Raw genomic sequence first — 25,722 nt, forward strand, 5'->3', positions numbered from 1 at the left:
ATGTAAAACTAATATCACAGTTTTGCATTCCACAAAACAGCTTCACAATTCAATTCTCAAAATGACATCTTCTGTTATTTAGGGAGATGTTGTAGTCTTTAAAAGACTACTACCATGAATAAAACTTTACTGTAATTACTTTCACTTCAAATTAGTAAAAATGTCCATAGTAATACATTTCTGCACAATGTTAATATTAAAAGCACACCATTAATTTTTGAAACATGTGGTCACCTCAAAAGCCCAGAAGTAAAACATGTTCATTAAAGAGATGCGAAAAAGTTTCAAGTGAACTGCCAAAACTAGCATAATTATGAAAATATTTAACACTGAAAACCATCTGAAATCACATACTACATATAGATTACAGTGATGTCATAATAAACATTCCAGCCAAATGCACTAAAACTACTGCAGTCCAATAAATCTGGTATACATGGGATGACAAACATGTTAAAGCAAAAGAAAGAACAAGATTTTTTTATTTTAAAAAGTTATGAGCCGCAAAAAGGGGTAGATTAACCCTGTTTCACAAGAGTTAAAACACACACACATAGACAGTTAATAAAGTTTCCCTACAAACTACACAGTTAGTATTCAAAAGAACTATTTGGGGCTGGGGCTCAGCAATATAGAGCTCGCCTAGCACGTGCAAGAGCCTAAGTTCGATCCTCAGCACCACAAACGAATAAATAAAGGTATTTTTAAAAAAAGAACTATTTGCTTAAATAAAATTAATAAACCTGAAATTGTAGTATGCTCAAAAATGAACATTAGGGCCGTGATTGGGGCTCAATGGTAGGGTGCTCACCTAGCATGCATGAGGCACTGGGTTCGATCCTCAGCACCACATAAATATAAAGATATTGTGTCCACCTAAAACTAAAAAAAAAAATATTTAAACTATCAAGATAATTTTTAACCCCAAACACACTATAGTTTCTTTCTTATTTAGGTTGTAATTTAATTACAACCTAAGTACAAATATGTCTGCAAAGTACATTTCATGGCAAAAGAAAGTTTTTTCATGAGAATCACTTAGTTGATTTCTGAAAATACTCTCTTGCTCCTCATGAAACAACCAAGAATGTCATTTCCTTACAAAATTTCCTAGTTTAGGTAAAATGTGGCCAGCAGTGTATGCAATTAGATCTACTGCTGGGATTGTGGCTGAGAGGTAGAGAGCTTGCCTAGCATGCGTGAGGCACTGGGTTCGATCTTCAGCACCACATAAATATAAAAATAAAGACATTGTGTCCACCTATAACTAAAAAATAAATAAATAAATAATTTGGCAATAAATGAAGGAGCTTATTTAAAAAAAAGACTTCAGCATATTTAACTGACTGGACAGAAGACACCTTGGTATTGTAGAGCATTAATAATTTACTACAGGATATGATACACCACATATTTTAAGATAATCCAAAATTGTTTTAAAAATAGATTTGTGAAAAAAGAATGATGAAATTTTTAATACTTTTTTCCACTATATTAATAATTCTTTTTTTTTCTTTTTGTGGGGCTGGGGCTTGAACCCAGAGCTGCCTCATATTAATTATCTCCCTAAAAGTACATGTGCTCTAAAGTTTTCAAAGATATTTCTTATTTTATCCCCTAAGTTCTATTAAGAATGACGATTTACTAAAAGAAAGGAAGTGTCTGTTTAAAACTAAAATAGGCCAAAAGACAATTTCAGAGGTATAAGGAAAAGAAAAGATAAACATTTTTGGAAAGAAAGAATATATGCAACTGCTGCATAATATGAAACTACATATTCTAAACCTATGCAAAAGTAAAGGTCAAAATCAGGCCAATATGATGATGATCTAAAAGCAACATGGGAGTGCTCAATTCAGCAGCACATATACTATACTTGGAACAATACAGAGAAGATTAGCATGGCCCCTGAGCAAGGATGACATGCAAATAAATGAAGCATTCATGTTTTTAATTATATTCCATGTTTTTATGTCAAAATGAATCCTAAACTAAAAAGAACCAATTTTTTAAAAAGAAAAAAAAAAGTAACATGGGGAAAAGATAGGATTGTGGGGGGGTGGAAACGCAAACACCTTCTAATGATGTCTAATTTCAAAAAAAGAGAAACCAAGGAGCTGGGGACATACCTCAGTAATAGAGCACCTGCCCAGCATGGACCAGGCCCTGGGTTCCATTCCCAGCAGCAGAAAAAGGAAAAAGAGAGAAAGAGAAACTCAAGGAATAAATAGTGTTTAAATAAAAAATAATGCATTTCAGATAAATTTTCAGTAAGGCACAGAATTTTCTCAATAGTACTACTGAAGACAACTGAGACTTTAAAGTTTTAAACTAAAGTTAGAAATGTTAAATTATATATTATAATACTATCAGTAAGAATAACATTTATAGATTCCTTAAGCATTCAGATCTTTCTCATTCCAGTCCTTGCTATTTTCTTGAATACAAAGTAAAAAAAAAAAGCTGCTATTAGAAAAGCCCTTGCACATGAGCAGAAAAACAGAGACCTACCCCAAAAGTTAAATTCTGAAATCAGAATCTTTGAGCAAAGTAAGTAGCAAATTCTTTAAGCATTTACAAATTCTTTTAGATAAAAGATTTTGTAGCAAGATCAAACAGACTATGAAAAAATATTAAAGGAAGGTCAAGCTGAAGTAAAATGCTGATGGACCAAAGTCTTTGAAACACATAAAGGAAGAGCACAGAAAATAACTATGTAGGTAAATAAAATATCTTTTATTATTTCAATTTCTTAAAAATCAATAGGCTTCAAAGCAATACTAAAATACTGTACCAGGGCTGGGGATGTGGCTCAAGCGGTAACGCACTCGCCTGGCATGCGCGGGGCGCTGGGTTTGATCCTCAGCACCACATAAAAATAAAATAAAGATGTTGTATCCACAGAAAACTGAAAAATAAATATTAAAATATCTTCTCTCTCTTTCTTTCTCTTTAAAAAAATAAAAATAAAAATAAAATATTGTACCACATAAAGAGTTATGACAATGTTATCACAAATGATGGTTGAGGTTAAAGAGAAGCATACTCTTATAAACATACTAAGGTATAATGTTTTCTATGAAGTGACATAATATTGAAAGTAGATGGTGATAATTACACGTGCATGTTGTCGGCCCTAGAGTAATCAGCAAAAATAAAAAGGTATGACAGTTTAAAAACTAATAATAAGGGCAAAATGGAATACTAAAATACAGCAGTTACTCCTTAGGTATGGAGGATACATTATAAAATGTTCAATGTAAGGCTGAAACTGATAATAGAATTAAACTCTATTTGTTTTCCTATATATACATATTTATGATAGTTCAATTTATAAATTAGGGCATAGAAAGATGATCCAAAACTAATAAAAACAATTATATACCAAAACTATATACCAAAAAAATTGCCTGTATCACTACTCCTGCACTTTAGTTCATTATTAAGTAAAATAACATTTATTTGAACACAAGCACTGTGATACTGCAAAATTCTATCTTACAACCAAAACTGCTACCAAATGACCAAGGGGCAGGTAGGGTATACAGTGCGAATATTCTATACAAAGAAATTATTCACACTTCAGATTTCATCACACTATCTAAAACAGCATGCAATTTAGAATTTGTGAACTGTTTACTTCTGGAACTTTCCATTTAATATATTCAGACCATGCCAGGCTTCCGATGACTGAAATAACAAAAAGCTAAATCACAACAGAAGGAGGATGACTACATGCTCAATCCAAGAACAGACAGGAAAAGAGAAAAAAAAATCTGATAGAACAAAGATATAACAAATAAAAGGCATTGGGCGTGAATGTATCCATAATAAAAATTATATGAAATAATGCCAGGTGCAGTGGCACACACTTGCAATCCCAGTGATTCGGGAGGCTGAGGCAGGAGGATTGAAATTTCTAGATCAAACTCAGCAATTTAGCGAGGCCCTAAGGACTTAGCAAGACCCTGTCTCAAAACAAAACAAAATAAAAGGTTTGGGGTTGTAGCTCAGTGGCTAAGTGACCCTGGGTTCAATCCCTGGTACCAAAAAAATAAATAAATATGAATATATATGTATATGTATATGAAATGAAATCTAAATACTTCGATTAACAGGCAGAAAAGGCAGAAATTTTCGGACTAGTAAAACCCAACAATAATCTGTCCATAGAAAACTCAGTTCAGATATGCTCAGTATAGTTTCTAAATACTAAATATTTTGAGTTTCTAAAAGGCGGCGATGGCAAAATGAACTAGTTCAAGGAAAATCAACAACTCCCAATCATCAAAACTAAAATCAGAGAACTGTTGCATGTGTGTTTGTGAATCAAACACAAACAAAAAAATGGAAGGTGTGGGCTAAGGATATAGCTCAGTGTTAGAAAATTTGCCTAGTATTCACAAAGCCATGGGTTCAATCCCCAGCACCACCAAAACTAAAAGGAAAACAAAACCTGTAATCTCAGTTCCTTATTATAGTAACCAGCAAGGAAGGGAAAACTTGGTGATTACAAGCAAACTGTAAAGTTTCAAAATAGAATATTTTTCTGTATGCAGACTTGAGACATATAAATTCTGGAGACCAAGCACTAAACACTATAATTAAGGTTGCACTGTCATTTCTTCTACAACCCATATTTTCATTCTTACAAAGTCCCTCATAAAACTAAAGCTCCCCTTGTATCAATCCAAATGTTTCTTCCTCCTCAGAAGAACCATAAGTGAATAAAAATATACCTTTCAGCCCAAAAAAGGTAAAAATATAATAAAAAAATATAATATAATAAAACTCCACATACTTCCAATTATGGCAAACAACAGCTATTCCTCAATAAGTTAAAAAAATTTATTGAACCACTTTATACCAGGTTTGGTGTTCATATGCCATAAACTTCATAAAAGACACTAGAAAAATATTTTTATATATTTATATATAAAAAATATTTATGTATAAAAATATTTATATAAAAAATATTTATATATTTTTGTAATATTTATTTTTTAGTTGTAGTTGGACACAACACTGTTATTTCACTTATTTATTTTTATGTGGTACTCAGGATCTACCGCTGGGCCACAACCCCATCCCCTCAATATGTATATTTTTTAAAGAACTATATCTTTATGTTATCTTCCCAATAGCTAACTAAATACATTTTTTTTTCCTCCTACTATTTCTAGGCTCTAGACACAGGTAAAAGTTCAGGAAACCATGATTTTCCTCTGTTCCTTAACTCTAAAGGCATTCAACACAGTCTGAAATACATTTACTTATGTTTTCATCCATCTACAGGTTAGCTGTTTGTGGCTGTTGGCTTTTTATTTCCATTTCAGTAATATTGTTTAACAACCCCAATTATTTCACCTCAAAAAGAAGTTAAACCTAAAACAAAACAATTTAGTTTCCAATTATTTTGAGACTACCAACAATACTTCATGCTAAAATTAATTCAAAAACCACATGTAATATGTGAATTTTTCCTTAAAAACTTCAAGGAAAGAAAAGTGCTCGTCTGTCCCATTAACTACTATATCCACAGCATTTAGTACAGAGCTATCAACTCAACATATGTGTACTGAATGGATTTAACTTTCCAATTTTTCCTTCAAAAACAGGAAAATAGTATTAGAGTGATAATTTTGTATGTAAGTTATTCACAATGTATAATGCCTACTTTATTATACTACTTCAGTTAGATTCTAATTACTATGTGAGCATATGAGCTTGACAAGTTTTTAAACTCTTCAAAATCTAAATTAGGGCTGGTGGTTTGGCTCAATGGTAAAGCATTTGAACAGCATGCATGAGGCACTGGGTCCCATCAACAGCACCTCGAAAAAGAAAAAAAAAAATCTAAATTAAGAGTACCATAATCCAGTAAACCACACCAATAGTCCTAAACCAAAATCCCAAAAGTCATCCTAGAACTTCTACACTCTTACTCTAGAATCTATCCACAGCTCTCTATGGATACAGGGAATGACAGATCTATCTGGTTCCTATCCTAGAATGTGGAAACCTAGGACATTCTCTTAGAATGTGACAAAATGAATTTAATTAATACTCTAAATTCTCCTCCTCCAATCCTTTCCTCCATGGTAAAAAACCAGTTAACTTCCTAAATAAGAAATGCAACAAGTTGCTTACCTGTTTAAAATACTTCAGTGATTCCCTAACAAGTAGGCCAGTGGTCCTCAAATATTTCTATCTCTTTTAAAATTACTGAGAATCCCAAAGATGATTTATATGTATGACTTTTACTAGCCTTATGTACCTTATTAGAGATAAAGAGAAAACATGTTTGAAGTATATTTAAGTTTGTATACATATTTAGGTCCTTTTTTTTTTTCATGCTGGTGAACCCAAGTCCTCTTGCATGCTAGACAAGTGCTCTGCCACTGAGCTACATTCACAGCTTGTATACATATTTTATTATTTCTTTTAAAATAAAAATATCACATATTATGAAAATTTCAAAATAAACTATAAATTTTTAAATTTGCAGGTTGTGGAAAATAGCTGTATTTTCCAAAACAAAATTAGTAAAAAGAATGGCATTATTTTACATTGTTTTTTAGCTCTGGATTAGTAGAGGACAGCTAGATTCTCATATCTCCTTCTGCTTTCATTCTGTTCCAATGATATATATCAAGTAGTCTCTGAAAAAGTCCATAGTACATACATGAGAGAATGAGAATTTTTAAAAAGTAAATCATGTTTAGTATTATGAAATAGTTTTAACCCAGCATAAAAAATGGAAAACATGAGGAAGACCCTGAAGGACTTCAGAGAACACTGGAATACAATAAATATTAAAGTCTCTTATGAGTCGCACAAAAGTTCACTATAAGAGAGAAGAAAATCATTGGACGAGAAAGAAAATAGACTTGAGGAAATAATTCACATTTAGGAATATTCCTGCAGGCAGTTTGAAAACTTGTTTGGAAGGCTGAAACAGATACTTTTTGAAAACGTGTATGAAGGCTGAAACAGATACTTTCAAAGATAAGATAGCAGTAGAAACCAGAGTCTGATGAATAATTGGATATGAGGCTCATTAAGTTAAGGATGACTTCTGGGTTTCTGATTTGGATTGAATGTTCACAGTAGAAGTGTTCAATGAAAAAGGAAATATATAAAGGACCAAAAAGGATTTAACTTTAATATGAATTCCATTTAGGACATTTTATAAGACATACAGGTGAAGTTCATTTAGCTATTAGTGCTGGGGGGAAAAAAAGACTGAACCCTAAAATAGTATTTTGAGAATAAAGAACATAGAAGACAAAATAATAACTAAGAGTACTGGAAATAATAGCCAAGGAGAGTAAAATATGACTAAAATAATGAAACCAAAAAAAATTTCAATTTAAATTTGGGATAGATAATAGAAAATGATTAAGAAAAGCTGAGAGAAAAGGAGCCAAACAAGTAGAGGAAGTGATTAAGAAGAACCAAGAAAGTGAAATTTTGAGAAAGAGATCAGAGCACTAAATATTGAAGGGCAATGAGAATTTAAAAATAAATGAACAGTGTATACTGGATTGTGCAAACATGATGTTACTAATGACCAGTACTGAAGTGCTTACTTAATAATGGCTTCTGTGAAAACACTCATCAATTCAACAAGGGTAGGATCACACCTGTAATCCCAGAGGTTCAGGAGGCAGAGGCAGGAGAATCACAAGTTCAGTTCAGCAATTTAGTGAGGCCCTAGGCAACTTAGGAAGACTCCATCTCAAAATGTAAATGTAAAAGGGCTGGGATCTAGCTCCATGATTAAGCGCCCCTGAGTTCAAGCCCTAGGACCAAAAAAACAAAAAGTGGGGGGTGGGAGGGCATATGAATTGAAAACTAACTAAACTGTCTCTACTTGTAGATAATGTTATTGCCCATTTAGGAAATCCCAAAGAAATCAACCAAAACACTACTGGAATTAATAATGTAAGCAACATCACAGGATATAAGATCAAAGCACAAAAATTATACATATAAAACTGCAACTTTATTTATATATAAATGCTGAATTTATATATGAAAATAAACAGAAAATAAAATTAAATTCACAATATTCATAAATGCTCCAAAGAAAAAAGATATAAATCTAATAAAACATTTAAAAGAATTGTAGGCTGAAAACACAAATTCCTAACTAAAGAAATCAAGAACAATCTAAATAATTGGAGAGGCACACTGTGTTCACAGAATGGAAAACAACTTAGTAAAGATGTCAGTTCCCCTCAAAATCATCTATACATTTAAAGCAATTCCTCTGAATCCCAATAAAGGATTTCCACAGCACCTAAAGACACAAGGATATGTAAAATTTGCCCTCTTGTTTCAAATACTAACCAAGATTAGAACATTAACAGAAAGCTCAGTTTTTTAACTCAGTACTTTAAAGTTTTGGTTTAGGTTAAAAACATTTTTAAAGTTTATTCATAAGTATTACTTATATAAACAACTTAATGAGTGGTTGCATTCATTAGGTTAAAAGTTTTTCAAAATTTACTTTCCAGATGTTATAAAAACCAGAATAAATAAGCACTTTAAAAACAAATTCACCACTCTCTTTAGATTGCAGAGGTATTTTTTCCAATACTTAATACACTAAGCGAAGAATGAACACTCATCACAAAATTTTAAAAACTGTGTACAAAGTCTTGTGCTATTTTGCAGATGAGGTTCACTAAGGATGAACAAGCAAGAATACAAATAAGGAGAGGAAAACATAATTAAATGTAAGTTCTTGGTAATGTTTTAGCTCAAGTTATATGATAGATTCGCAAGTATTTGATTATATAAGGATGGATATGTAATGATACAGTTTGTCATGAATCAAACTGTATCTGAAATCCAAAATAGAAAAAAAAAACAGATCACAAGTCACAAATCAACAAGACCTAAAGGTAGGGACAATGACATAGAAGGACTCTCTCAAAGTAAACATCAAATCTTTAACAAGTATTTTATTTAGTTTAAAATTATTAAAAATCATTCTAAGTGAACATCAAAGTGCCTTTATTTTACCCGAAAGAATCTGGGTCACTCTCTTTCAAAAATCTCTGTAATTAAAATGGATTTCAAAGAAATGTTGAGTACATTATAACCATGACCACTACAGTCACACTGAAACATTATAAATCTCTTTGTCTTAGTGTCCTTTGCTGAGATTCTACAAATATCTTAGCCATGCTTTGCAATTCACAGCAGGTTAGGCAATCAACAAATGTTGGCAGAATCAGATTGAACATAAAAAATTGTTATGTCCTTTTATCAAAGCATTTAATGATGGGCTGGGGAGGTAGCTCAGTGGAAGAGTACTTACACATGTGAGTCACTGGGTTTGATCCTTAGCACCACATAAATAAACATACAAAAAGGTATTGTATCAGTCTACAACTAAAAATATATGTATATTATTTTTAAAAGCATTTAATGATGCTGTATTCTTCTAAAATCTGAAATAAACTTCATATTTCCATCTTTTAATCATTTTAATACATTCCCATACATTAAAGTTAACATTTTTCCATATTCAGATACTTGAATACCTGTGATTTTAAAAGCCCCCCCCCTTTTTTTAACAGTAGATAATTTGTATTTTATTATTCACTTTTTAAAAACCATCTACTACATTCTTACTCTATATATTTTAAACCTCACAATGACTTACAAGGTCAATCTAATCTGTGACCATGCTACTCAGTATAGTAGCTGTTACCCATATGTGTGTATTGTGCATTTGTCATAAACTAGTCCAAAATGAGATGTATATACAAATTTGCAACAGATTTCAACATATAACAAGGAAAAATGAATGAAATGAAAATATGTCATTAAATTTTTTTTTTTTTTTTTTTTTTACCAGAGAGGTGTGTGTGTGGGAGAGTGGGGAAAAGTTGATAGATGCTTAATTATAACTAGTAGAAAAAAGGTCTGGTGTGCTATTTTCTCAGTAGGGTGATTATAGATAAGAGCAATGCACTATATATATCAAAATAAAAGCCCCCTTCTTTTAACCTACCATGTCACCCCACTTTTATTTAGGAAAGACTTTTCTTTTATTCTTTTTTTTTAGTTGTTTATAAACCTTTATTTTTTTTAATTTATTCATATGTGGTGCTGACAATTAAATCCAGTGCCTCACACATGCCAGGCAAGTGTGCTACTGCTGAGCCCCAGCTCTAGTCTTTTCTTTGGTATGATGGTACAACACAATTAAACTTCAAATAATTTAAATATGGAGCCATTCCATTCTACTAGTACATGCAGAATTTTAACTTAATTACATACTATACCTATCAAAGCTTAAAACCTAAAATTAAAATACTTTAAGTTTTATAATGTTTCTACTCAAAATTTAATTCCAATTACTAGGATAAACCCAAGTATTACTCTCCAGGGGTATACACTTTTAAATAATTTGTCCAAATGTCAAATGCAATTTTCAAAAATCCTTTCTACAGCAAAATTTCAAACATCTGTAAAAAACACTTGTTTTGAAAGTGGTTTACATTCATGACATTTGACCTTTTATTCCACACATCACAAAATTCAAGTTTCAAATACCATGCAAGCAGGAAATCTGATCATTCCTTCAGTAGCCATCTGCATGGTCCAATATCAAATATTAGTTCTAAGTTGCACTAAGTCATGTGTTACAAATCTTTTTCTGTAGCCTCTATAATTAGTTGTAATTTGTCTATTTTAAATGTGTTTCTTATGGGACATCTGGACTTGAAACTTCCACCTTTCCATTGAAAAAAATACTTAATGACTGGGTTTTTTCCTTTCCACCTTTTAATACAGGGCACAACATGGGTGGTATAACCAAGTCCAGACTTTAAAAAAAAAAAAAATCTAATAACAGATGATTAAGAACTATTTCAGTATTACCAAACATAAATGTAAAATAAAACTTACTACAATATAACTATCTACAGGTTTCTCAAATCAACCTCTCAAATAATTAAAGTTCACAAAGAAAGTTTTCATGAGAATATAACATTGGTCTATTTATTTTCAAGAACCACCTTATTTAAGTTAAATTGGATAATGCACGTTTAAAATCAAATATTTCATTAATGAAAAAAAAGATCTGAGCCTAATGAATTGATATAACAATTAATTTAAAGAATCTACTTAAGGGGCTGGGGTTGTGGCTCAGTCATAGAGCACCTGCCTAGCACAAGTGAGGCACTGGGTTCAATACTCAGCACCACAAAAAGATGAATAAATAAAGGTATTGTGTCCATCTACAACTAAAAATATGTTTAAAAAAAAAGAATCTTCTTAAAATAAGAAATAACTTTAATAACTCATAAATAAGTCAAATTTCACAGAAATTAAAGTTATACTTAGGTTTTGCTAAAACTACCTTACGGTTCTCATGAAAAACAGTCATTTTAATAATATTTATAGGGACTGGGAATATACCTTAGTGGCAAAGTGCTTGCCTAGCCCTCACAAGACCCTGAATTCGATTCCCAGCACCAAAATAAATAAATAACTTATCAATTCACTTAAAACTAAAAAGTAAATGTTAAATATGCAAGAAAAAAGTAAAAAAAAAATAATAATAATGACACACTACTACAAGATGAAAGTGAAACATACTTCACAGAATGCTGCTGTCCTGACCTGTTGGGCTTCCTGAATAGGAAAAGTTTTGGCACATACTCCTCTCATACATTGCTGGTGGAACTGCAAATTGGTACAGCCAATATGGAGAGCAGTATGAAGATTCCTTGGAAAACTGGGAATGGAACCACCATTTAACCAGCCATCCTACTCCTTGGTTTATACCCAAAGGACTTAAAAACACCATAATACAGGGACATAGCCACATCAATGCTTATTGCAGCACAATTCACAATAGCTAAATTATGGAACCAACCTAGATACCCTTCAGCAGATGAATGGATAAAGAAAATGTAGTATATATACACAATCGAATATTACTCAGCATTAAAAGTGAATAAAATCATGGCATTTGCAGGTAAATGGATGGAGTTGGAGAATATTATGCTAAGTGAAGTAAGCCAATCCCCAAAAACCAAATGCAGAATGTTTTCTCTGACATAAGGATGCTGATTCATAATGGGGATTGGGGGGAGGGGGATTGGGGGGGTCAGCATGGGAGGAATAAACAAACTTCCCTAAAAGAGGAGTAAGTAGAAGAGAAGGGTTACTGGGGTAGGAAAGATGATGGAATGAGACAGACAGACATCATTACTCTAAGTACATAAAACTGGTGTGACTCTAGTGTGTACAACCAAAGACATGAAAAATTGTGCTCTATTTGTGTAATATGAATTGAATTGCATCCTGCTGTCAGATATAACAAATCAGAATTTAAAATTTTTTTTTAAATAGCAGACAGCAACAACAACAACAAAAAAAAAAAACCTGATTATACCTTTGCAAAAACCATCAATAAGAAATGATGAGGGCTAGGATTATAGGTCTATTGTTAGAGTGCTTGCCTAGCATGGGTGAGGCTCTGGGTATTTCAATCCTCAGCACCACATGTAAGTAAAAAAATAAAGGTCAATCAATAACTAAAAAAATAAAAATAAAGAAGAAATGTACGATGAGTCAGAGAAGAAATAAATGTCTGATAAAAACCAGTTTCTGATACAAAAATAATAATGAAATTTGCCTTTACGGTAAATATATTTTCATTTTCTCAAAAATTAGCCTGATAGGGCTGGGGATGTGGCTCAAGTGGTAGCATGCTCACCTAGCATGCATGAGGCCCTGGGTTCAATTCTCAGCACCACATAAAAATAAAATAGACATATTGTGTCCACCTAAAAAACTAAAAAATAAATATTTTTTTTAAAAATTAGCCTGAGAAATTGATTTAGAAGATTTGTAAATAAAGATTCACACTGGTCCTTCACAAAAACTCAAAAATCTTAATCTAAAAATTAGACTGATTTAATCAGGCCTCTCTTCCATTGTAAATACAGGTAATAAGCAATATATATTTACTCCTATTAAGGTTATGATCAATAAAGCAAAATTTGTATGAAAATATCCTTTTAATGTTTTGTCCAAATTTCAGAACACCCTTATTTAAATAATTATTACTTTAAAAGGTATGTAAACAAAGTATATACAGTTATATTTATTCATGTGACAGTGAGTTCTAAAAGTTATAGAAATGTCAGATATAATAAGTATTAAAATTAGTTCACATTCAACAACTAGGTTTGATAATTTCTTACCTGTATTCCATCTTTAAGTTTCAATATGCATTCCATTGTATTGATGGTTATTACCACTGGTTCTGAACCCAATTTTGTCCATGGTACATGAATTCTCAATTCATGAATATGTCCACTTAAAAAAGTGAAGGGTAATTTCAGTTCCTTAAAACACAAAACATTAAAGTTAGTAAGCACTTAATATTTTTTATCCTTGTATCCAAATTCCTTTCTTAAAAATAAAATTTCCAATTCAAAATATTTCATTCATCACTGTTTATCACAAAGCAAAATTAAATAACTTATTAAACTATATGATAAACCACAAAAACTTATTATGCAACTTACATTTAATAAGTTACTTAAACTCTCTAGGCTTCAGTTTGCTACTCTGATGAATGAAAATGACATACAATATATGGTCTATGATAAAGGTTCACATGTGGTAGTGGTAGCAGTCATAAAAATGGATCAAAGCCCTAGACAGCAACACTACTTGAGAAAACTGCAGTTGTCTTAAATTTCTAAAATATGTCCTCAAAAGGTATCTGCGGGGCAAGTTGAAAGGGGGACTGAAGCGGAGAAAGGAGAATGACCTGACTAAATAAAAACTGACCAACTACAAAAACAACCTATGTACTCTGCCTAATTGAAGAGTTTACCTCAGTACTATTTGGTCATAAATTTCACATTTTTCTGATTGCTTTCTATTATTACTTGACAAAACTTAGATATGATAGCATAAATCTTCATCATAATCACTTTATACTACTTTGTTCCACTCTGGACAAAACTTTTGTTACAAGTCAACAAAGGAAAAAAGACTATATTTCTATCACATTTTTATAGCTATTACAACTATGTGCAACAGTTAATAAAAAATTATTAATCTTATCCCCTCCGCACCTACTTGGTTTAGCAAAATACCAAATAGAGCTAAATACAGGCAGAATGGTAAAGTGCTTTACAACTAATAACTCTACAGCCAGCAGACATGGACTTAAATCCAATCTCTGCCACTTAGTACCCAATTACACTAGGTAAATTGTTTCATGTATCTGTGGCTCCTTTCATTATCTGTAAAATTTGAATAATTATAATCTTTTGAAGATTGAATCAATTCATTTTATAAAGTGCTTAGAACACTGGTCTTCCTCATACAGAAATCATTACAAAGATGCTAAATATCATTATTATTATTATTACTACTAATATTATTACAAAAGTGTGGGTCTAATTTATGTCTTAAACTAGAGACTCTAAGGCCAGATTACTAAAAATTTATTGTCACTACTATTTCTAATGAAGTGTTGTCACTGTTCTTTCGGATGGAATGTCACAACTTTTAACTACTTATTATTATATTAAGTTTAAACATGCAGTAATTATGTCAAGCATTATTTAGCTAGCACAAATTATATACTAATCAGTGTCTGCAACAAAGAAAGTATTTACTAAGCACTTACGATGGAAGAGGCACCATTCTAAGCACCTTACCTGCATATAACCATTTAATCCTAAGAACAACAAAATGTAAATACTATCAGCCTATTTTATGAAGAAGAATCTGAGGCATGAAGGGTCCAGTAACTTCCCCAAATGAAACAAGAAAAGCCAGAACTGAAAACTGAGACATATGACGCTAAAATTCTTTCTCTTAACCACTAATAATATTGCCTTTATATTACCCTTATGATTATTGATTACATTTATACTGGCTATGTGTTTCATTGGAAAATGAGTGGATTTTATTTCCATCTCCACCACCCTTTGACTTATGCAACTCTGATACATTTGCAAAATGGCTACCAGAATTGCAGTCTATAGGCACAAATTTCATTTTCTCAGGGAGAAGTTAAAAGATACCCAAATTAAACTCAAGAACTTGGTGCCATAATAATGTTACTCATCAGTTTAGCTACTAACAAATATTAATACACATGTTAGACATGGAATTTTAAACCATATAGCCCATGGTGGAGATCTAACTAAAATTCAACACTTATTATCCCTGGTACCAAAAAAAAAAAGAAAGAAAGGAAGAAGTCAAATTATCACTGTTTGCAGATAACATGATCCTATACTCAGAAGATACAAAAAGCTCCATCAGAAGACTGCTAGAATAAAAATAATTCAATAAAGTAGCAGGTTACAAAAACAACAAACAATAATCAATACCTTTCCTATACATTAGTAACGAATCTGCTGAAAAAGAAATCAGAAAAACAATTCCATTCACAATATCATCTAAAAAATATTCTCTAGGAATAAATCTAACCAAAGAAGTGAAACATCTCTACAATGAAAATTATAAGGCACTGAAAAAAGAAATCAAAGACGACACAGGAAAATGGAAAAACCTCCTATGATCATGGTAGGCAGAACTGTTATTGTTAAAATGGTCATATTGCCAAAAGAAATATACAAATTCAATTTTGATGGGGATCAAAACACCAATGACTTCTTCACCAGAACTAGAAAAAAACAGTTCTAAAATTCACTTACAGAATAAAAGATCCAGAAGAGCCAAAAACTCTACAGCAAAAAAAAAAAAAAAAAAAAAAATCAATGCTGAGGCATTGCAACACCTGATCTCAAATTATACTACAGAGCTATAGTAACAGAAACAACCACCATACTGGATCAAAATGGACATGTAGACCAATGGAAAAGAAGACTTAAAGACAAACCCACCACACAGATATTAGATCCTTGACCAAGGTGCCAAAAGATATATATTGGAGAAAAGACAGCCTTTTTTTAAAAATTGGTGCTGAGAAAACAGGTTCTCCATACAAAGAAAAATGAGAGAAGAGTCTTATCTCACCATGCACAAAAGACAACTAAAAATGGAAGTAACCAGAAACTATGCAACTCCTAGCAATTAGGAAAATGCAAATGAAGACAATACCTCATCTCACTCTAGTTACAATGGCAGCCATCAGCAAAACAAACAATAATAAATGCTGGCGAGGATGTAGAGAAAAAAGTACACTTTTACACAGTTAGTGGGATTGTAAATTAGCATAACCACTACAGAAATCACTTCAGAGGTTCCTTAAAGACTAGGAATAGAACAACTATGTGACCCAACTCCTATATTACTCCTGATATTTATACTAAAGAATTAGCATACTGTAGAGATACATGCATACCCAGGTTCACAGCAGCATAATTCAGAATAGCTAAAATATGAAACCCATTTAGGTGTCCATCAACAGATGAATGGATAAAGAAAATGTCATGTAAATATACATAACAGAGTTTTATTCAGCCATAATTCTTTATGAAATTATGTCATTTGCAGGAAATGGATGGAATTTGAGAACAATATCTTAAGCAAAATAAATCAAAATCAGAAAGTCAAGGGTTGTATGCTTTCTTTTATATGTGGAAGCTAGAGTGGAAAAAGGGAAAAAAAAGATGGAGTAAGGGTGAGTCTCATGAATATCAAAGGGAGATCAACAGAGCAGAGGAAAGGAACCAAGAAGAGGTAGGAGGGGACAAAGGGGTAAAATATGGGGAAATGATCTTGACCAAATTATATTGTTATATTCTGTGCATGTAAGAAAATATAACAGGCTGGGTATGTGGCTCAAGCAGTAGCATGCTCGCCTGGCATGCGGGGGGCGCTGGGTTCCATCCGCAAATAAAATAAAGATGTTGTGTCCCCCGAAAACTGAAAAACAAATATTAAAAAATTCTCTCTCTTTAAAAAAAAAAAATTTATATATATAAAACAAATCCCATTATGTATAATTATAATGTACCAATAAAAACATACAGAAAAAATAAACATTACAACTTTAGTTATCTCAGGAAAAAACACTAAAATGTAATGACAATTTTATCTCTATAAAAATAAGATACAAAATAAATAAAATATAAAATGGTCAATTAATGAATAACATAAAACTTACAAAAAAACCAAGCTCCAAAATACATAAAGCAAACTCAAACAAAACTCAAAGGAGAAAGAGCTAATAATATTGGATGAAGAGTTTAATATCTCACAATAATGGAACAGACAAAAAATCAGCAAGTTCATAGAAAACCTGAAAAACATCAACAAAATACACTTGACATCTACAGACTTATAACTGCAATCAACAACTGCAAAAAATACCTATTCATCTCAAAGAAAATGAGAAAACATCTGAACTGAATAGAAATAAAAACACAATATATAAACATTCATTAGATGCACCTAAAGAAATGTATAGTTGTTAATGGCTATAACAGAAGAAAAATGTATCTCAAATCAATAACTAACCTTCCACCTTAAGAAGAAAAATGAAGTAAACCCAAAACAAGCAAAAAAGAGAACCACAATATTAAAGGCAGAGGGAAAGGGACAGTATTTACAGTTAAATTGTTGTAAAATTATTCAGGAAATGGTGAAAGTACTAAAGACATCTAATAAAGCAAATATGCATTTTGTAATCTTTAGTGTAAACAACTAAAATAATTTTATAAAGTATATAATTAAAGACTTTAAGACAAGAAGAATAACCAGGGTGAAAAAGGAACACATTTCAGGAAATTTTTTTAAAGTATATTCAACAATTAGATATCAAAATATTAAAACTTGTTATGTACTTACCATAATTTTAAGATATATAAAATGAAAACTGACAAACCTAAGAGATAAGCTGACAAATCCACACAGTTGGGAACATTAACATACGTCTCTCAGTAACTGACAGAAAAAGTAGACAATGGAAACAAACCCATAAGGATGTTTAAGATTTGAAGAACTAACATGAATTAGAAACAACAGATCACTCACTTCTAGAACACTATAGCAACAACTGTAGAATACACACCTTTTGCCAATGGTACATGGAACATTTGCAAAAACAGACCATACACTGAGTCATATATTTTAATGGATTGGAATCATAGACTGTGCTGATCACAGGTGAATTAAATTAGAAATCAATGACAGAAAGTTGATTAGCAAATTTCCAAATGTTTGGAAATTAAGCAATATATTTCTGAATAACCCACTGATCAAAGAAATCAACATAAAAATAATAAAAATGTATAGCTGTTAACTAGAAAGATACAAATTTCTGTGTGACAGAGATAAATATTTGGTTAAAAAGAAATTCATAACATTAGATGTATATATTTGAGTAAAAAAAGGCTTAAAAAAAACAATGACGTTAAGTTTTCTTAGATTCTCAAGAAGCTAGAAAATAGTAAATCACAAAGTGGAAAGAAATGAGAAAAAAATGACAAAACAAAAAGTTAATCAAAACCAAAACCAAAAGTTAATCCTTTGAAAATATTAATATTTTGATAATTAATAATTTTAAAATTAATAATATTTACTGATGAGTTCCTAGCAATATTGATGAAGAAAATACAAATTATCAAATGAGGAATGTAAAAAGACATCATTATGGATTCCACAGGTATGTTGTTTTTAAAACAATTTTAAAATAAATAACAAAAAAAACTTTATATATTTAAATAGGATGATTTAGGGCAGGAGTAAGCAAATGTTTTCTGTAAAGAGAGCAATATTTGGGCTGGGGCTGGGGCTGAGCGGTAGAGCGCTCGCACAGCATGTGCGAAGCACTGGGTTCGAGCCTCAGCACCACATAAAAAATAATAAGGAAATGGAGAAATTCTCTGAAAAACAGTCCTATATCTTATTAAGGAAATTAAATCAATAATTTACAACTTTCCAACACGACACAAATAACTTCACAGATAATTTTTCCTACACTTAAAAAACTAAGAAGCAGGGGCTGGGGATGTGGCTCAGTGATACAGTGCTTGCCTAGCATGTGTGAGGCACTGGGTTCAATTCCCAGCACCACAAATAAATAAATAAAATAAAGGTCCATCAACAACTAAAAAAATTTGTTTTAATTACCTTACATGCACAAGGCCCTGGGTTCAATTCCCAATACCACCAAAAAAAGGAGAAAAAACAACAAGAACTTTATGAGTAATTTGGCAAATGATTTCTTAGGTATGACATGAAAAACCCAGACAACAATAGAAAAAAAAAAGTGGACATCATCAAAAATTAAAACTTTTATGCATCAAAGGATACTATCAACAGTAAAAGGCAACCCAAAGAATAGGCAAAAGTGGGCTGGGTTATACTCAGTTGGTAGAGGGCTTGCCTAGCACATACAAGCACTGGGTTCTGTCCTTAGCACCACATAAAAATAAAATAAAGGTATTGTGTTCATCTACTATAAAAAAAATAGGAAAAAGTATTTGCTAATCATGTATTTGATAAGAGATTGACAGCCACAATAAATAAAGAACTCCTGCATCCCAACAAAAATAACAATAATTTTTTAAAAACCTGACTCAAAACTGGGCAAGGAACTTAAACAGACATTTCTCCAAAGATGATACAAAAATAGCCAATAAGAGCCATGCACGATGGCACATGCCTGTGATCCCAGTAGCTCACTAGGCTAAGGCAGGAGAATCTAAGTCTGAGGCTAGCCTCAGCAACTTAGTGAGACCCTGTCTCAAAATAAAAAAATTAGAGGATTGGGGATATAGTGCCCATAGGTTCAATCCTCAGTACAAAAAAAAAAAAGATGAAGAAGAAGAAATAAATACTAAGTATATGAGCAGGTGCTCTCAGCAACACTGTTCATAAACGAAATACAAATTAAAACTATATACCATTTTGCACCCATTAGAATAGCTATAATTAAAAAAAAAGAAAAAAGTGTTGACAAGGATATGGAGCAACTGGAATCCTACACATTCCTCAGAGGGATTTATAATGGTGCAATCACTGTGGAAAACAATATTGCAGTTCCTCAAAAAAATTAAATGTAGAATAACTATAGGCAGAGGGGTTGGAGGGGAAGGGAGGGGGCATGGGGTTATTAATGATGGTGGAATGTGATGATCATTATTATCCAAAGTACTGATAAGAAGACATGAATTGATGTGAATATACTATGTATACAACCAGAGATATGAAAAATTGTACTGTATATACATAATAAGTATCATAATGCATTCCGCTGTCGTATATAAATAAAAAATTAAAATTAAAAAAAAGAATTACTATACAATCTAGTAATTCCACTTCTTGGTACATACCCAAATGACTTGAAAGTAGGATCTCAACGAGGTATTTTTACACTTATGTTTAAAAGGTATTTTCACAAGGTGTTTTTACACTTATAGCAGCATTATCATAATAGCCAAAAAGTAGAAACAATCCAAGTATTCATGGATGGATAAATAGATGAACAAAATGTGTTATATGCATACATACACACATAAATATTATCTAGCCTTAATAATGAAGGAAATGCTGACATATTTCTATAGTACAGATGAGTTTTGAAGACAATGTGAGTAAAATAAGCCATTCACAAAAGGACAAATATTGAACAATTCCACTTATATAAAGTATCCAGAGTAGTCACATTCATAGAGACAAATGGAATGGTGGTTCCAACAGGCTGGGAAGATATAAAGATAGAAGTTAATTGCTTAATGGGTACAGAATTTCAAGTTTAAGAAAATGAGAAAGTTCTAGATTTGGATGGCAGTTATGGTTTCACAAAAATCTGAATGTAATTAATGACACAGAACTGTACACTTAAAATGGTTAAGATGGTAAGTTTTGTTATATATAATGTAAAAATAAACAAAAGGAAAAAACTAACGATACCAATCTTATTTTCTAGAGATTATGAGAATAAGAAATGCTTCATAAATAATCTAATGAAGCCAAACTATCTGATAATCAAAATGTGGTAACCACATCACAAAAAAGAAAAATGTTAAGCCATTATCACAAACACAGATGCAATGAAACTAAACAAAATCCAACAATATGGAAAAAGGGGACCATAACAACTAAGGTTTATTCTAGGAATGCAAGATTAGTTTAATTAAAAACTCAATGTAATTTATAACATTAACAAAATAAAAATCAAATATGAAATCATTAAATATAATATTTTACATAATTCAACATTCATTAAACATTCTAAAAATTTATTGGAAAGTAGAAACAGAAGAGAATTTCCTTATCCCAATAAAGGGTGTTCACAACTAATACAATGACATAATATTTAGTTCCCATTAAAGTTGGGAACAAAAAAAAAAAAACCTATTCTCACTATGTCTACTCTACATTGTAAGAGGCCCTAGCCAATTCAATAATGAAAAAAAAAAAAGGTACAAGGTAAATAAATAAAATGTTATTTTATTTTATAATGAAATAAAACTGTCATTATCTTCAGATAACATGATTGTCATTCCCAAAGAATCTAATAAAAAGCAGGTCACATTGGAGTATTACCAGCCATAAAAAAGAATGACTATAACTTCTTGGGGTAAATGGATGGATCTGGAGACTATCATGCTAAGTGAAACAAGCCAATCCCCCCAAAAAAAAACAAAGACTAAATGTTCTCTCTGATATGCAGACGCTAACACACACTAAGTTGGGGGAGGGAGGGAACAGAAGTTAAGTGGATTAGACAAAGGGGAATGAAGGAAAGGAAGGGAGGATGGGAATAGGAAAGACAGTAAAATGAATCAAACATAACTTTTCTATGTTTATATATGAATACACTACTAGTGAAACTCCACATTATGTACAACCACAAAAATGGGATCCTAATTATAATGTTATACTCTATGAACATATATCAAAATACACTTTACTGTCACATATATCTAAGAAGAACAAATTTAAAAAGTGTTAGACAAATTAGAAAGACAAAAATTTCATAAGACATGAAAGATCCTAACTATATAGAAAAAGATAGTGGATTTCAATAAAATTATGAACTTCTATTCATCAAGATAACTGTAAGAGAGTAAAAAGATAAGCCACAAACCAAGAGAAGATACTGAAAAGCATGAAAATATGTATCTGGCAAAGAACTCATCTTCCAAATATTAGAAAAATTCCTAGAGATTTAGGTATAGCTCCATGGTTAAGGCCATGGTTTCATCCCCCTACCTCTACCATTCACCCACCCCACAAAAGTAACTCCTGGAGAGATGCAAAGACAGAAAACCCGTTTAAAAAAAAAAAAAAAGAGGCAAAAATCTTGCTAAGCACAGTAGCGCACACCCATAATCCCATCTATCCAGGAGGCTGAGGCAGGAGATCTACAAGTTCCAGGCCATCCTCAGAATTTAGCAAGACCCTGTCTCAAAAAAAAAAAAAAAAAAAGCTACAGATATAGCTCAGTGGCAGAGCAACCCTAGATTCAATCCCCAGTACTGCAAAAAAACTTAAAGAGAATTTACAAAAGAGGATATCCAAATGACCAGTAAGTATGTGAAAAGAAACCATTCTCATCATTAGTCATTAAGGAAATACAAATAAAAATTACATGAGATATCACTACATACCCATCAGGAAGGCTAAAATTAAAATAACAAATGTAAAATAACTGGAATTTTCATACACTGTGAGACTGTAAATTGATAAAAACCACTTTGCAAAATTATTTGGCAGTATATATTAAACACATGCTTACTTCTTAAGTATACATCTACAGAAAATTAATACTTGCATCCATCAAAATACATGTACAAGGATGTTCTCTGAATAGGAAAGTAAACCATGGACTCTTTATGCAACAGAATACTATAGGTCAGAACTGGGGCTGTAGCTCGGTGGTAGAGTGCTTGCCTAGCACATGTGAGGCACTAGGTTCAATCCTCAGCACCACATAAAAAATAAGTAAATAAAATAAAGGTATTTCGTCCATCTACAATTTAAAAATATATAGAAAAAAAAAAGAATACAGGGTTGAGCTATAGCTCAGTGGCAGAGTGCTTACCTAGGTTGTGTGAGGCTCTGGGTTTGATCCTCAGTACCACACAGAAATAAATAAATAAAATAAAGGCATTCTGTCCATTTACAACTACAAAAAAGAATTTTTTTTAAAGTAATACAATAGGGCAATATGAAGAACTACTGTTCATCCAACAATATAAATTAATCTCACCTATAATGTTCAATGAAAAAAAAAAAGCCAGACACAAATGATTCCAATATATTTGACACTTAATAATAATGAACAAGGGCTGGGATTGTAGCTCCATGGTAGAGTGCTTGCCTGGCACATGGTGAAGCACTGGGTTCAATCCTCAGCACCACATAAAAACAAATAAAACAAAAGAAAGGTATTGTGTCCATCTACAACTAAAAAATAGATATATATCTGTATATATACATATACACACATATACATAAAGAATGAATGAAACATCTATTTGACAGATATCAGATTATCAGTCATCTCTTTTAGGAGTATGAATACTGAATACAAAGGAACGCAAAAAAGCTTTTGCCATACAGGTGTATATAATAAAAACTGAGATTTGTGCTTATTAAGAAAAATAAAACAAAAAAATTAAGACACCCAATTAATCTGAGGGAAAAAAAGAAGCCAAGAGTTTCTTAGTGTTAATTCTAGATTATTCAATAATGGAGCAGGTGGAGGAAGAGAAAAATTGATAATCATCACCATCAGATTAAGTATTCCCTCATCACCTAAAAGGCAGCAGGTCTCTGATTCTTTAGCTTCCACAGATACTTTGTATCCTCAAAAGTAACAACTGCTTGGAATACGTTACTATTAAGTGTACTAAATGAACTAATAAATGTGAACTATGTCGTTTACTTCAGATCATTCTCACATTAAAAGAAACTAAAAAGAAATGGCTTAGTAAAGAGACTTTCAATTTTACTGCCATTCTCAATCTGTGTCTACTGAGTTCTGTGAGGATACCATGGGTAATGTCACATTTCCTACTGAAAGAACCTTTCTCAAGATCTAATCTTACTGTCTTTCACTCTTCCACTGTCCAAAAAGGAAAACAAGAAAGTAATATTTTGCAGCTTCAGACATAATTTTGAAATGTACATTATCCCCTCCCCATCGAGGGTACATCTCCAGTGTCCTAACACTTAAGAATTAACAGTTTGAACAATTCTGACAAGAACAACGAAAACATTTTCCTATCAATTGAAACAACTTTGGGGAATACTACTGTTATAAACCCTTACTAAAAGAAACCATTAAAATATATATGTAAAATAAAGTATCTAGTTTCAGGGAAGCCCAAAATACGTTAGCAGGAAAAGTACATTTTTTTACAGCATAAAGGCAAAGCACAGAAAACAGATTATGCCAAAAAAAAAAAAAAGTTGAAAATGTTTATAGTCAATGACAGCTACACAGCTTACCTGTTCTAGCACATCTAACTTTAACTCGAGCTTGCTGAGAACCACGTCTCCACCCCATAGTGAAAGCTGTAAATCCGAAGGTTTTAAATTCTTGATATAGCGATTCACATAGCTCATTAAAATTGGAGTTACATATGACTCCAACATCTTTTAAGGTTAGGGTCAAAGTCAGACTCTGAAAAGGGTTAACACAGAAACGTTAGAACTGAATCAGCGGTGCAGCGAGGTTTCTCCAGAAGCATTTCTCAGGAAGGACTGGAAAGGCCGAAAAGCAGCAGCTCGCCAACTACCACAGCAGAGAATATTCAAGCGGACTCCCAGCTACGACCACTACTTCTCCACTACTACAATTCGCCTCACCTGGCCTGGTGAGGAGTGGGAGAGAAGACAGTGAGTCCCCTGGAGTGAGAGGAGGAGAAGTAAGCTCCCTTAAGCTGCTGCAGCCCTTCACCAGCCCCGCCACCCCGCAAGGCCCTCGCCTCCCGGAACCCAGCCGGATCTTCCAACATTGAACCAGAACGAGAGCCAGGCCCGCTCCCACTCCCACCACCGCGGCCACAGCACCCCACCCTCTGGAGAAAATCACGCCAGAGTGCTGTGGCGTCTCCTCTACCCCGCGGTACCTGGCATGCGCCCCCGGCGGCGTCGCGGCTCTGGTACAGCGCCACTTCCGGGTGTGCCTCACTCCGTGCTCAAAACAGTACGTCTCTGCCGCCTCTTCTCCCACTCAGCAGCCCCTCTAGATTTCTCAGGTCTTTGAAGCTAATGGGTCTTCTTGAAGAACTCTTAAAAACGGCTAGCTTGCACCTCGGCACCAACCCTAATAGTTGTCAGGACAAAGCTCTAGGAAGTGCCTAGGGCAAGGGGCGGACCGGTAAAGTGGAGACACCCGAGATCCGGAAGTGGCGCTCCCGAGAGTTGGTGGTTGAGGGTGTGGGATCGCTACACCCAGGGCTGTTCCCGAAGTGGAGGTCAATCTTAGATGGGCCAACGCTAGGGTCCATAGGTCCGTGACTGCGGGGAGATGGTCCTAGTACTTCAGACCCGGAAAATATATATATAATTGTTTCTCTGGGGAAACCGACGCAGTGAGCCAGGCCGCAGGTAGGAGGAGCGAGGTAGCGGGAAAAATTTAAATTGAGGCCCGAAGTTTAGTTGACGGAAAGAGGATGGATGTAGAAAAAAATTGAAAGGATTAGGATGTACACTTTTGGAAGGAGCATTAAGATTAAACAGGCTCGAGTGTTTTGTTTTTTTGTTTTGTTGTTTTACTTTCACGAAGCA

The 25,722-nt window shown here is 32.7% G+C and overlaps 1 protein-coding gene and 1 non-coding gene across 12 annotated transcripts in view; one reads left to right on the forward strand and one right to left on the reverse strand.

Annotated features, from left to right (window-relative positions):
• The window catches only part of Vps13b (vacuolar protein sorting 13 homolog B), a 677,770-nt gene extending 652,460 nt beyond the window's left edge, over nucleotides 1-25,310 (reverse strand). For 3 of the 11 annotated variants that reach the window (XM_078016871.1, XM_078016873.1, XM_078016872.1), the window contains exons 1-3: nucleotides 25,062-25,294; nucleotides 24,439-24,613; nucleotides 13,239-13,382 (exon numbers count right to left, since the gene is read on the reverse strand). In XM_078016871.1, the coding sequence (XP_077872997.1) occupies nucleotides 13,239-13,382; nucleotides 24,439-24,585 (291 nt within the window). In that variant the 5' untranslated portion in view covers nucleotides 24,586-24,613; nucleotides 25,062-25,294. The other 8 variants (XR_013423897.1, XM_078016877.1, XM_078016874.1 and 5 more) reach the window with 6 other exon arrangements.
• Nucleotides 1,847-1,953, forward strand: LOC120883876 (U6 spliceosomal RNA). Its single transcript, XR_005726055.1, has one exon. It is a non-coding gene; the product is annotated as a U6 spliceosomal RNA (small nuclear RNA).
• Nucleotides 25,311-25,722: the final 412 nt, after the last annotated feature.

This window comes from Ictidomys tridecemlineatus, chromosome 7, assembly GCF_052094955.1.
Source record: "Ictidomys tridecemlineatus isolate mIctTri1 chromosome 7, mIctTri1.hap1, whole genome shotgun sequence".
In the NCBI taxonomy this organism is placed as follows: Eukaryota; Metazoa; Chordata; class Mammalia; order Rodentia; family Sciuridae; genus Ictidomys; species Ictidomys tridecemlineatus.